General features: G+C 44.8%; 1 protein-coding gene across 2 annotated transcripts in view; it reads left to right on the top strand.

The window, feature by feature from the left end:
- The window catches only part of LOC137439934 (E3 ubiquitin-protein ligase DTX1), a 159,481-nt gene extending 144,922 nt beyond the window's left edge, over nt 1–14,559 (top strand). Inside the window, exons 6-10 of one of the 2 annotated variants that reach the window (XM_078768337.1) lie at nt 2,240–2,301; nt 5,587–5,745; nt 6,955–7,134; nt 9,950–10,039; nt 10,234–12,708. In XM_078768337.1, the coding sequence (XP_078624463.1) occupies nt 2,240–2,301; nt 5,587–5,745; nt 6,955–7,134; nt 9,950–10,039; nt 10,234–10,458 (716 nt within the window). In that variant the 3' untranslated portion in view covers nt 10,459–12,708. Of the gene's footprint in view, nt 1–2,239; nt 2,302–5,586; nt 5,746–6,954; nt 7,135–9,949; nt 10,040–10,233 lie in introns of both variants that reach the window. The other variant, XM_078768336.1, reaches the window with a different exon arrangement.
- Nucleotides 14,560–15,100: the final 541 nt, after the last annotated feature.

The following is a 15,100-nucleotide window of genomic DNA, read 5'->3' on the forward strand; positions in this document are numbered from 1 at the left end:
AATATGTTGAAAAAGTCAAAACTTTATATGGGGTGTACTTACATTTTCACGTGACTGTATCTACTAGCGAGGTTCCCATCCTTCGCACGAGCGGGGAGCCGAAAGCAAACAAACAATGCGGAAACGGTGAATGCTAAACCATGGAACCAATAAATTCCACATTCCTGTGCCACCTATAGTCGAACATCAAACATGGACAGCAGGTTCGTGAAGGACTTCCACGAAAAACGTACCCGTTTGAATGGTTCTATACCCAGTCAATGGTGAATCTGCATATGGCGATCCGCGAATGTCACGGTTAGAAAGTAGAAACCCTCACGTCATTTCGTCACCCACTTGAACTCAATATCCCTATTTTCATTCCAAACAGCATAACTCCAATCACAAATTAAATAGCGTTAATATAAAAATTAACTTTTACCAACACTGGTGACATAAACAAAGATTTAAATATGTGCTGATGTTACATCCAGATGTGGTGTAGATCCATACGGTTAGAAATTCAAAATCGTAATTGTGTTCACTCAATTCCAAAAGTCATTCCAATCATAAATTGATACGATAACAAAATTTTGTGTTAAATGACGATTGTATTGAGATATTATCAAACCAGCTCATTATCATCATGTGTTCACTTCCCGATTCGGGGCTTCTCGGGTATCGAGTCAATTTCAAAATCATAATTTTATTGAGCAATTTATGAAACCTCCTACCTATCTTACAAAATCCACTGGGACGCCAAAACGTTCCACAAAAGGTTTGGCGGTGCTGGCCCCAAAACTGAGGGAGTAGTTTGTGGACGGACGGACGGACAGACAGACAGACACTCCTGATTTATAATATAGATATATGTATTTATTTATACACCTCGACCCGGCTATTCACGGGGGAGATATGTTCCTGGAAAGTGCCGTAAATCGTTCCTGGAAAGTGCCATTGTTTCATTGGAAAAAGGGGGGGATTTGCTCCCGAATCGCAAAAATCCACGAATGTCGAGGAACAAACTGCGAATGGAAAGGCAAAATTCGCGAATGCCGATGAAAATCCACGAATGTCAATGAAAATCTGCAAATGCATGCTGTGCCAATGTTTCAATGGGGAAGAGGGAGGCAGCTAATTGCACTAATAGATACTGTGGAGTGTTTTCATTCTGTATAGCAACTCGCGGGGATGACGTGTTATGCAGGTGGTGGAATATCCTGCAAAGCTATTCACAGTGTGAATGGCGAGATGTCCCACAAAGCAATGTTTACCATGTGAACGGCGGGTTATCCCACGAAGCATTGTTTACATGTGAACGGTGGGATATTACGTGAAGCTATTCACAGTGTGAATGGCTGGCTATCACGTGAAAGCCGTGAAAACGCGAAGAACAGCACTGCGAATGTAGAAGCAGGTCATGCTCACGGCTCTTAGATGTTTTTTGTGTATGTCCAGCAACTTCATGCATGGCTAGTGAAAGATGGGTTTTATAACTGTGTCATGCTTGTGGCTCGTGAAAAAAAAAAAAATCCCCCCCCCCCGCCCCCCCCCCCCCCCCGCAAAAAACCGCAAATACACGGGACATAGGGCCGTGAATAGAGAAGCAGGTCGCAATTTATCAAACGCAGATATGTAGAACCCACGAATAGTGGAACCGCGAATAGCGGAACCGCGAATAGCGGGATCCGACTGTATACATATTATATACATTATACAGTACACATCGTTTGCAGTCAGTCAGTGTTTCCTTGTGTCAGTGCCACAACTGAACAAAGCTGTGAATGTATATTATTGATACTTTATCAGGAACACAAAGCAATTTCTGTGAATTGGAGTTTGTTAATATATGTACATTCGATTGACATGAATTCATACTCTCTGTCTCAGAGGAAAATCCAGAGAAGTGTATTTACTGACTGTCCCAAGGTTTCAATTTTGGACACCCCATGCATTCTCTCCTGCCCCAATTCCTTCCCACACCCTTTACTTGTCTAAGTCTCCCTCTATCTTGGCCTTCTACTCTGCCGTTGGTGTTTATTCCCTCTCTGTACTGTTCCTTTTGCATCCTGTTATGTCCTGGATTCCTTTGGTGTACTTGCGAGCCTCGACTATGTACACCAAAAAAAATTATCCAGTGTTTTATTTCCCTGAGCCCTTCCTTAGCGGCTGCCCGCTTTGTCTTGCGGTTATTCTGATGTGTGTTCCTGTTTGTTCGAAAAAGTAAATACTTGAGGAAGTTTCCATTTTGTCCCAGAAGGCAGGAGTGCCGAAGAGGTCGTGAAGAAGTTTTTGCAGAAGTTAAAGAATCCTCCGGATGAAGTGAGTCTGAAAGTGTTTCTAATGTGATCGATGAATAAAGAGGAAAGGACAGAAGTGTAAAGGAGCAAGGAAGCTCGTACATAATGTGAACCTATGTTGGTGATATTGAAATGTGCATGGGAAAAAAAGGTTGGGAAGCAGGGTTTCCGGTTTTGTGGATATGTATTAAAATCAACCAGAAATGTTTTATTCGTATTGTCAGGTTTTCTTGTGGGACGGGTAGTAAGGCATGCATTGGGTCAAGTGTCAGTTTTGGAACATATGGTATGCCTTATGAGGATTATAATGCAAATTCATGTCTTCCCGTTTTTCCCCGTCCTCCCTTTCATGAGTATAAGCCTTGCCATATTTCTCTTTTAACACCTCCCCCTTCCCCTCTCCACACCTCTACCTGCTAAGCTGCATGAGATGAGTCCATCAGTACCCAAAGGGCTAGTTTCTTAGAGTGCAAGGTCACAATGCGCAAAGATTTAAGGAATGCTGGGCCTTTGCACATCCTTTAAAAGACGGCATGCAAGGACGACCCAGGGGGCAGAGGAAGAGGGAGAGATACCGACTAACTGACTCGAAGAGCGGAGGCTTAAAAAGTGTGCCAGAGTTAGAGAAATTGAGGCTTGGGATAACTCCAGAGTTTGCAAACCTGTTTTTCTTGTGTTGAACACAACATACATATATTTCAGCTCCCAACACTAATCCGATATGGATGCGCCTAGAGCATCCTTCATCAGGGAAACATATTCAATACGAGAACGACACTCGGTTGAGAGCGTACCTCCGTAAATCTCAACAGATTACATTTTGCATCCTACTAATAGGCCGGATTTGTATCCGGACCTTAACCAAAATCTAATCTACTTGTTCTTGTCACCTACCCAACTCGTCCACTTAGCTTTGTCATAACTCGTCCACCACTTTTTGAAACGTACAATATATCGTTTTTGGCCTTATCTCTCAATGGTGAAAAATCACTTTAAAAATTCGTCACCGGATCCAGATGCGGATCTTCGCCAAAATCTATTAATTTTGTCCTCGTCACACACCCGATCTCTCCACCAAATTTCGGCCGAATCCATCCGCAACTTTTTGAGATATCCTGCTCACGGACAGACAGACAGGGTGAAAACATAATCTCCGCCACCTCAACAAACAACACTTGCAGGTGGTGGGAACTTAATGACATCACCAAACTGACTGTTTTGTTATGGAGGTCTCACTTTCAATGCATTGCATTAAAATTACGTGTATATAGGAGAAAAAGGAGGCAGCCAAAGAAAAAGGAGGCAGCCAAAAACAAGACTCTCTGCACACCATCACTCTTTCATTCCTCTTTTCTCCCGCCTCTGGAACAAACTCCCTCACTCCCTTCAATCCCACTCCTCCCTCCAGGTCTTTAAAACAGCTGTTCACCACCATCTCTTATCTTCCCCCATCCAAAACCTTGATCTTTTCTACCCCCGTTAATACACCCCAGATCCACTTTTTTGAAATACCGACTTCTTTCCTGGAAGTCCCAGCTGTGTCCATGTGTTTTATACCTCTCTCACCCCAAACCCCCTTCCCCCGCCTCCTCCGCCAAAGCCCTCTCCCTCCCACAGATCTCCCGATGTCCCTGCTCTCAAATGTTGTACTTGTGTGCTTCTCCCTCTCTCCCCATCATTAATGTTAGCTGTTACACGAGCCTCGATCTTGTATACAAAAAAAAACAAAAACAATTATTTACGTATATTTATCTCTCGGGAGGATAAATACTGTATATGTAAATAACTGAGAAAACGACAGGATAATGCGGTGTGGCCATACCCGGCTCGTAGGGTGTTGAAAGTGTCTAGGTGGGGACGGTGATCGAGTGGTACCTACACTTCTAATAATTTGAAACTCAGAGTCCTCTCAAATGTCAATTACCGTGTTCTGTCCTTACCAGTGGTAGGCACACATTGTATGGTACAGAGGAGACCATCTAATCTAGCCGTGGTACGTAATATAAGCTGTTTCTGCATTTACTTTTGATCTTGCTACAGTGGTCCTAACGACCTATTTATCCACTGCTTAGCTTCCTGGTATCAACCTACGAATTTGGGCATGGCCTTCATAAATTCATCCGACTTTGTGCCCTGGCCCAATCAGCTGGCTGGGGAGTGTGGCCTGACTCAGGCCTCCTCTCCTGGCTCTATCTCTCTATGACACCGTGAGCCGGGCCTGGCCTAAAGCATCTCTCCCACACTCCCTAATTGTGGAGCTCTCCCTAGCTCCCACCATGGGGCTCTTCCTCGGTACACACTGTGCCCTCCTGCCCTCACACAGCACAGGCCCTCTCTTCTAGGTTCCTGGGTCCTGCGCCTAACTAAATCGCCCTCTTGCCTTCTCTTACGGCTCTTAGTCGTTAAGGTGTCCCCAAGGTTCAGTACCTAATTACTCTCAATAATTACTCTCATTCTAACTTCCGTGCACCTCTCAGCCCACAAGCTACGTGTTTGCACAACCACGAGTAATTGCCCTACCAATTCGCCATGCCCAATGACCAGCAGCTTCACAGCTTCCATTTTCCAAATCCTCCAACCTCTCTACATCACCCACACTAACTGGAGGCTCCCTCCAATAAACGCTATACTGTGGTTATTGGGGTCAAGGAAAAAGATACTGACAAATACTTACCAAAAGAAGAAGCATCCATCTGTGTGTTTGCCCATCACATTTTATTCTAAAGAGTTCCTGCTCTTATATGACTTATAGGATAATAAAAATAGTACTGTTGGGAAGCTAATGATAATAGATTTACTTGCATCAAAAATTTGTGTCTTTTTCATCATAAAGATGCCTGTTTTAAATTCCCGTCTTTCTGGGTTTGAAGAATAAGTGGGATTTGTGGCTTAATGTAGTGGTTCTAACAGTAACATTTTTCTTATTCCACAACAGCAGGAATTATTTGACAGACACAGGAGCACACAAAATTATATATAGTAATATTTCTTGAAGCAATATAAAAATATATAATAGCGCATAGAAGGAGCTCTGTTCTTATTTATTACTTATGTTCTAATCAATTATTGTGTGGAGATGCTTGTTTTTCTCGCCAATGGGGTAGACAAAGGAGCCAAAAAAAACATGGGAGAGCTCCACTGAGTGATAAAGCACGAGAAAGGTCTATGCAACTGGATATTGCCTCGATGCTTGGGAATCCTGGGTGTGACCGTGCATGGGCAGAGGGGAATAACTCCACACGCGTGCCGATATGTATTTTCACTTTCTCATAATGAAGCCGTCATTCCTCTTTGTTCCCACCCGAAGGATTGCACCATCTGCATGGAACGTTTGACCATCTCTTCGGGATACGAGGTGGCTTGTCGTCCAAGCAATGTGCGCCCTGAGGCCGTGGGTCGCCTCGGAAGGTGTGGCCACTCCTTTCACCTGCTCTGCATGCTGGCTATGTATTCCAACGGAAACAAGGTACACTCTCAAACACCACACCTTTTCATTTTTATTACTCTGACACATTTGGCTGCAGTGACTGAACTGATTTTGTCCGTAAGAATTTAACCCTGAACTCGATTTGAGTCTTCCTGAAGGGTTTTCTTCTCGGGTAGATTTTGATTGAAAACGATTTTTTTCCTTGGTTGTCAACGGCATGTTGAAAAAACCGGGCCAACCTGACTAAATCAAAATCTGCTGACGATACACGAACTCCCCTTTGCTCACCTGAAAAAAGTAAGAGGATGTCATTAGTATGGAGGAAGTTATTAGCAGTAAGGTCGGTACCATCTTTTTGTGGTCACCTTGTACCAACTTAATACAGTAAATAACTGTACAGATACAAGTGATGTATTTACAGCAACATTCCCATTCCCAGTATATTGAAACATGTTTGGGAGGGGTGGGAACCCCCATTTTGTTTTGCTTCCAGACAACGATGTAAGGATAAATTAAGCAGTTGGATAGGTTAGATGGCCAGGAGTCCCATGGGTTCCCTGTTCCCCCTCCCCTAATTCCTTCCCTTTATCTATGAACACGCCTGCGTGCTGTGGCATCCTGAGACTGGATGGAGTTCCTTTTGGCCTTTGGAGCCATACACTGCGACTTGCCAGGAGGTGTGCTCCGGCCCACGCATTAAAAGGTGGAAGCACAAGCAGTTACCAGTGAGTCCAGAGAGAGAACCGGGGGAGACTAAGATAATCAGAGTGGTGATCGTGGAGTGAGGTGGTGAGAACGGACAGGGCAGAGAACGGGGCTGACACCAGCATGGAGTGGAGGCTGTTAGCTGCCGGTTTGAGCTTCTTCAAAAAGGTGGCCCTGCCAGGTTCCCCGACTCAAGACGGCTCTTGCTGCCCGCCATGCTTGCACGACAATGAGGCGGATGCCAGTTTCACCACCACCACAAGAGCTCCGGCCTCGTTATTGCCGACACTCGCTACACTCGGATGAATCGAAAATCACAAGGACAAGTGTCAAACAGATGCAGGGCAAATCCCCGAGTCCATCTATGTGTACTTGAAACTTAATCAATATTACTTCACCACCCCTATGATACTGCACTTGCCCCAAAGCTTTTATTTGTGATGAACTGGGTGGGACGGGGGGAGACAAAAGTGAGAATTTAAGTCTATGAAAACCTAAAACCTTCAACTTTTATAATGTCTTCGGTCAATCACAACTTGACAGGACCACGTTGTTCCGCAGGACGGAAGCCTCCAGTGTCCGACGTGTAAAACGATATACGGGCAAAAAACAGGAAGCCAGCCACCAGGGAAGATGGAGTTTCATGTAATTCCATATTCACTGCCGGGTCACCCTGAGCAGAAGACCATTCGTATCATCTACGACATTCCTCCTGGAATTCAGGTTTGCCTGATGCTGCACCTGCACACATGCTTGTATGTCATCATTGTGGTTCCTTTTGGTGCATGATTAATGTAAGCCGTTTTCATCAAATGTAGAGCCGGGTAGTACAAAAGTATCGAAGTGCTGACATTACGAAGAAGGAGAACATCATTTGTAATGAGTTTTCAACGCTATCCCAGTATCAGTGTGTGAAAACAAACCAAAAACACACCGGCGATACTTTTCACCCTTTCAGACGCGTAACAATAATATTGTGCAAATTAAAACCTTTGACCCCATTCGTTCAGGACTCCATTAAGCTTTTTGTTCACCAGAAATAACAGCTGTCTTTCATTGGTTCTTCTCTGCTTACCTCTTTCGCTTTTCCCAACCGTGCCAAGTACTTTCCTTAAATCCGTAATGACATGGGTATAAATAAAAACAAAGGCCACCACAAACAGAGCACACAGTCATTGGGTGAGACGCAGTGAAGGCAGACCCGGGCCATTTCCTATCCCCTGTGTGCTGCGATTTCTGAAATTCGGTTATCTCTGAGCAAAAGAGCATCCCGCACATGTTAGCATGCAGGGGCGGATCCAGGGGGGGGTGCAGGGGGTGCGCATCCCCCCTCCCTTCGATCCAGGATGAGGGTGCAGGCGGTGCGAATCTGTTGAACTGTTGGACCAGCGAAGAACACAAGGAACTGCAGAAACTTCCAAGAACGCACGAAATGCCGTTTCTGACGATCAATTTTTTTAAATTTCCTGGGGGAGGACTCCCAGACTCCCCCCCCCCCCCTTTATCCCCACCCGCCCACCCCCCAGCGCTATGGTTTCATGCACGCACCACCCCGTCAAAAAAATCTTGGATCCGCCCCTGCCATGTATCTCCAGCATGTACCCTGTACCAATGTGTTATAAAAGGGATTACATTGTCACAGCTGAAAAAAAAACACATTCTGACGAGAAAAATGAGTTGTGTATCTGCATCAACCCCACCACACCATCCCTCACCCCTCCCCACCCACCCCCACCCCACCCGCTCCTGGGAACCTCCATGATCCGAATCGAAAAATCGAAGGATGAACAATTGTGCAGGCTATTGTCTTGTATTCATGTGTCAAGTTTAAGAACAATCAGTCAGGTGATTAAGGGAGGAGCAGCAAAAATAGCAAAAAGTTACCGGACGAACGGATGACCAGACAGACAGACATCTTCAAGAATCTAGAAGAGATAACGTAACGATAATTTCCAAGTGATTCTTCACCATTGAGTGATAGGGCTTATACCGATACGTAGCAGGATATCTCAAAAAGTTATGGACGGATTTGGATGAAACTTTGTGGACAGGTTGTGTGTGTGACAAGGAAGAATCGATTCGATTTTGGTGAAGAACTGAATATGGATTCGGATACGATAATTATTTAATTTTTGAAGTTATTCTTCACGATTGAGTGATAAGGCCAAAAGCGATATGTATCAAGATATTTCAAAACTTTGTGGACGGATTCGGGTGAAACCGGGTGGATGAGTTGCTTAGGTGACAAAAACAAGTCGATTAGATTTTGGTTCAGGCCCAGATCCAAATCTGGCCTATCAGTGGGATACAAAACATGAACTGTTCAGCCTGGTGGAGATATGTGCTCTACCGAGTGCTGTTCTAGTTTTTGTATGTAAATTGCTAACCAAATCCATACGTGCAATTATACTGTCCTGTCACCAGTGGTTAAGACTGCTGGATGACGGATAACCAGACAGTTTTACTCCTGAGGTGGCACCCCAAAAAATGGCGGTATCTTTGTCGTGCGGGGAATGAAGGGAGGCGAAGCTTTACCTGAACGGAACACACGGTTTATTCCGAAACCACAAACAAGTCAACACGACAAGGAAAATTCAAATTCAATAATTTAATGAAAATAAATGCAGGACAGAAATGTCACAATTAATGTTGAGGTAAATATAATTCTTATCTGACGTACCTCCACACACAGACTCAAAAACAGACAAAGGGACAGATGAAAGAAAATAAAATCCCTTTTTGGCCATCCGGCACTCAGCTTTGGCCTCAAGTGGCCCTTTTTGAGGAGAGTGGTGGTGATGAGGCTCAGGAAGCACACAGGATGGCGACCGCCGACGAAAAGCCCGCATGGCGAAGGCGCCCAGAGCCGTGGGGCGAGCAGTGAAGACCGCATTCTTTCAGGTTCCACTGTCTGGGCGAGCAAAATGTGACGGCCAGCTCCCACGAAGAGCACCACAGCCGAAACCTCTTTATATATGCTGCCGACACAATAACAGCTCCACTAGCCCTCCAAAAGCACGCACACTTCACTCAGCACCAAAATGGCCAGCTTGCTTCTTGTCGGACCCAGCAGAAGAAGCACACACCTCTTCCTCCCGAGCGAGAACCAATCGCGTCCCTCAGGGGCATGGCCTGCCGGCCTTCTTCTCCGCCCACTGATCCTCCGCCTCTACTGGGCGGGGCCTTCTGCCTATAGTGTTCATGTGGGCGGGGCTTAGTTGCCGTTAGTGTTCATAGGGTCGGCGTAGGTTGTAAATGTTGTTTAATGGGGGGTTTTCATGGCCGGCCCTGTTTTTGTGAAGGGAAAATCACAGAGGGAATATTACGTATTGGGGAAAACTATCCTTAATCCCTAACTAATTATCACTGCTTCACCCCTCGTGTGAAGCCACATAAACAATCTTATGCTACAGTCTCCCTACTTAAGTACATCGAGATTTCTCCTACGCGTCCACGGTCCATGCTATAATTATACAGTCCTACCTTTACGATGGGATTCCTTCATCTAACCCCACAAACGTAACAACACTTTCCGCAGGGACCTGAACACCAAAACCCCGGGAAAAAATTCACAGCACGAGGATTCCCACGCCATTGCTACCTGCCCGACAACGAGAAAGGGAGGCTGGTAAGCAAAATTGCTGTTCAGCTTTCTGTTGCTGACGATTTATTTTTGCTTTAATGACAAGATGGCAGTAATCGTTCGGAACTTTTGGCCATTGTTTTTTTCAATCTTTTCTTCCACTGAGAGTGAGCACCAATCAACAATGTGAATGTTATTTGTTTTCTTACACTTTGTTCTCTCTTCTTCCTTCATCCCAGGCGTTGCGATTATTGATCATAGCGTGGGAGCGGCGCCTCATCTTCACAGTGGGAACATCAAGCACGACAGGTGAAATTGACACAGTTGTGTGGAACGAAATCCACCACAAGACAGAGTTTGGTTCCAATGTCACAGGCCATGGTTATCCCGACCCAAATTACTTGGACAACGTTTTGGCCGAGCTGGCGGCCCAGGGCGTTCAGGAACCCGGCGTTGCTGAGTGAGGCTGCAGCACCTTCACACTCATTCCTCTGTTGTAGCGTAACAAGGATTTGATGACCAATTGCAGCTCGTATGCAGATTGATTTCCTTAAGGGGGCGCCCATTTTCCTACCCGGGCCTTGTTGCTGTTTAAAAGCACTGCCAGGGAAAATCCAGCTGTCCCCATGAACAATCTCTCTCCAATGTTGTGCTTTTGGAGACCTGCGCTGCTCATATATGTATTCAAAGAGAGACTGTGCGGACTCCTTGCAGATGTGCCAACTTTCTCGGCCTCTATTTGAGCCGGCATGTTGCCCTCTTGAGTGAAACTCCCGATATTTTGAACCAGAGCGCGGGGAGTGCCAACATAACTTTTTTGAAGAGGCATCCCAAGAGACCACTTGCCCGAGTGATTATTCACCGTTCGCAGCAACACCTCCACATCAAGTTACGCAAGTGTCCTCTGGCTCAGAATGCGAGTGCCGGACGGTGCCGTGCTTTCTCTAATCCCTCTCCATTGTCTTTCGTGTTTTGCAAGTTTACGGTGCCAACCAGAGCATTGCGTTTCGGTGCCTCTAGCACAGGACCGAGTGGGGACGGTGGTGTGTGGAGTATTTGATTCCTCTAATTTATGACTTAAAACTCTTGCCATTACATGCCAAACTTCATGCCGATACAGAAATTGTTCGGACGCCTCGTATTGAGCAGGTGTTTTCAAGTATTGGAATCAAATTACTGTCCCGCCCCATCGTTTTTCATCAACCAGCATCTTTGTGGTGTAGAATCTAACTACGCAAAGGTTTTCATATCAAAATGTGCCCGTTTTATAACTTATGTTTCGAAGTCTTCACCACCCGTTCAGCAACGATCTACTTACGTTCATCCAACCAGATGTGAATTGATTATTATATGTAGCTGTTTTTTTTGTGGAATCTCCTAACTAATGACAATAACCTCTGGATTTCAAGGGGCTTGTTTTGTTTTTGGATTTTCTTTCCAGTCTATGGGGCCAGTGTGTCAAGGCCGGCGATCGTCCAGATCACAAACCAGGAACTCGTGCGCTTCAGTTAGCTGAGCTTATTTTATTGTTTTTTTCCCCATTCCAAGGCACTCCCCATTTGCTATAGTCTCGAGCAAATAGAAACGTTGCGGGCATCGGTGATCGATGAAGCGAATATGGTGGGTCACCATTTGTACATAAGTGAAGCGGTTAGTGTTTCTCACAATAGGAATGTATCGTTAAGAGTTTAACACACAAACTAAATGGTAGTTGATACTTCGAGGAGGTCACATGGTTACAAAGCAAGCCCAGCAAGTAGAGAGGAAATGTCTTTATGGAGATGAGCGAACAGTTTACCGCGGCATTGCCAACGCATGTGGTTATGAAATCCTTTAATGGTCGTGCTCCATTCCGATCTTGAAACGTTTGCATTTTGACATTTGACCGAATAGGTTTTCCACGAGTCGAAAGCGAATTGCCACAAAAAAAAGGTCCAACGGTTCTGATGTTAGCATTCTGCCATTTTTTATTTCTGTTTTCGTGCCGCAGACTAACGACCACCCTTCTGAGTGCACTCCTTTTCTCTTGTGCCAAAGCAAGCTGAATATTATTTTTTATGCCTGGAAAACGAGAAGAGTCTTCAATGCTTTCAGCACCCCTCGGCATGGCTATGTTGTGGCCCAGTCTGTACCCATTTTTGGGAATCCTGCTTCGATCTGGTCACTTGTCTTCCGAATAAACAGATTGACCTTGTACCCAGCGGACGCGCACTTTACCAGCCCAGTGCATGCTGCCTTCACGACTACAAGCTTCAATGTGGATTTCGAGTGATAAAGGTAGATCAAGAAGAACATGTACAGCCACTGAACACGTGATGATATTTTACAACTAGCATTTTGGAGTTTGCCTATAATTAGTACATTTGTGATTTTAATCTGCTCCTGGTTTTAATATCCTGATCTGTTGAGGCGAAAAGGAAATATACTACACCAGTCCCTGTTTATAAGTTACACTTATGGGAAAGTTTGAATCCAGACCAGACGACGTGGTTAAGAGATAGCTCTAACAGTGCCAACCATTACAGCTGCCTTTGTAGGTTTTTGTTTACAACCACAAAGGTTACAAACCTATAGGAGGCTCCATAAATGTTCAAGCTGCTCCACGACGTGCATGATCCACTGTGTGGTCGGAGACACACATTTTGCACATGTTTGTGGAAGCTGCAATATTTTGGGGTGACAAAAACAAAAAGAAATAAAGGTTTCAAATGGTGTGTTTTTGGCCTGGTTTTTGTTTCTCGACAAGAGCGAGGCCCATGGAAGAGTAAGGTAAGATTGTCATTGGGGTAGTCGGGCAACAATTGGGCTGAACCAGCAAGATAATAAACAAAGAGGGGAAGAAGAGGGAGTTAGGGGAGGAAACACTAAAACTAACAAGTAAGATGGTTGGGTTAAGAAGAGTTAATAGGGGTAATAAAGATAATGGGTCAGGATGAGGTGCCAGTGCACTGCCTGCTGGAAGCCCTGGAGGAAACGGTGAGAAAGAACAGTGCTTTAACTGAAAGGGGGTTACTGGAAAAAGTCGTACATCCTGGAGTTCCAGGGGAGTATCGGAGGACAGAGGGTGGCGGAGGGAGCAATAGTAGGAAAGAGAGAGACTACTGACCTACCTGAGATGTGAAAACAACAGTCCTTGTACTTCGGCTTCATCGCAGAAGATTCCAATAATGTTGAAAGCTTTCAACTCCACAGAATTCAAGCGACAGATGTAATGTTACGGTGCCAACCCACAACGATCTGGATCAATGGAGGATGCCCAGTCTGCAGCTGACTTTGGAGGCCATCTTTGATATGTGGTTGGCCCAGGAGAGGTCATGGCTGATGGTGAGGCAGACAAGTTCAAGAAACTGAACCTCTTAAACTGGCCTACCATGGAAATAGGGGGTGGGGGGAGTTAATTGGACGATCTTTTCGGAGTGACAGGGTTAGACTGCGATTTTGCAGCAATGAAGGACATGTTCCATTTATCAGACCAACACCTAATCAATTCCAGATCAGCAGGGAGTGACACATCTGCAGTCTGCCTAGCATTGCGCTGGAGGTAATGTACAACACAATGGGGAACCATCTCCAAAAAGGAAGAGAGGGTTTTCCAGAGCATCGGAGAGGTCGTTTATGTGGATGAGGAACTACAGTGGGCCCGACACACTGTCTAGGGGAACTCCAGCTTCCATCATGAGAGTGGAGGAGAGGGTTCCATTGATAGCAACATGTTGCCTGTCTGAGTGGAAGAAGTCAGGAATGAAGGCAGCCTTGTATGCCATGGGCAGAGAGAGAGCTTGGCAAGCAAAGCAGGATGCTAGACTGTGTCATGTGTCAACCTCCCAAATTCTATCCAAGGAGATGGAAATTTAGATTATGCGCTGCTATGGTAGAGTGCCAGTGGTGTCTATACGGAGAAAGCAACTGAAGTTTGGTCAGCCCGAGAGTAGGAGACGAACCAAATATGGTGCGAGGACCCAGGTTAAGGTTTGGATACCACCGTGAATGCTACCAGCACTTCACTGACATCATGAAACATTGCTTCGCATGAGATGGCAAGCATAATGTATACGCAGTCATATCAATGTTTCTGGTGTCCTTTGTTCACAGTTTTCTCCTTCATGTACAAGTCTTTCCAAAAAGAACAAGATGATGGTGATTCCTTGTATTTTTATCAAAAGTATGAGCTATGTATTGCGTAGTGTCTCGGAGGTAGTGAACAAAACTCGAAAACTCAGCCTTTTTTGAGCACTCCTCCAACGGCTTATCGGGTTTCAGCTGTTACTCCTCTACCTTCAAACCCATCCAGGTGCAGCCATATTTTTGAACAGTTTACCTCTCCGAGACACATAGTGGAAGGAAGATTTTTTTAAATTGGCACTTACTGATCAAGGACACACACACACTAGACCGTTAACTTGTTTATTTGTGATCCAGAAATACCTTATTTTTTCTTTCTGTCATCCAGATGGTGACCACAGAATGTACATACAGTCGTGGCCAAAAATATTGGCACCCTTGCACGTTTTTCAAATAATGCACCATTTCTCCAGAAAATTGTTGAAATAAAAAATATTTTGGTATCCACATTTGTATTTCTTTGGTTTGCGGTGGAACAAAACAAAAAAAGCTGAAAAAAATTACTAAATCTTAGCTTATTCCACGGAGAAATCCTAAAATGGCCTGGGCAATATTATTGGCACCTTTTAGAAGTTGTTTGAAATAATAAAGATTTCAAGCAGGTGATTCTCCTTTACTTTGGAATTTAACCCACCTGTGGTGATTTGCAGGTGCCTGCAATATAAAAATAAATAGCACCGCAAAGTGGGCGTAACCCCTCAGCCCATGCATGGTGAAAGGAAGCATTGATGATAATTTGTTATTTGAAGCGAAGTTGTATACCGAGTAGGATTTTGCAGTAAAGAAATTTCATGATAGTGGCGATGTGTGGATATAATTATTGAACAGAATTGAACTGTGGTGGCTGTTGTGGAAAACCAATCAGGTCCACACAACTTTAGTCCAATGGTTGGTTTAATTGCATTTAGATCATCACATCATTCCTGTAAAGTAGAAATACACAATAAGTATACGATGCGACATCTCATGGGTCCATTCATATCA

The sequence above is a fragment of the Myxine glutinosa genome, chromosome 14 (assembly GCF_964187855.1).
Source record: "Myxine glutinosa chromosome 14, kmMyxGlut1.1, whole genome shotgun sequence".
NCBI lineage: Eukaryota > Metazoa > Chordata > Myxini > Myxiniformes > Myxinidae > Myxine > Myxine glutinosa.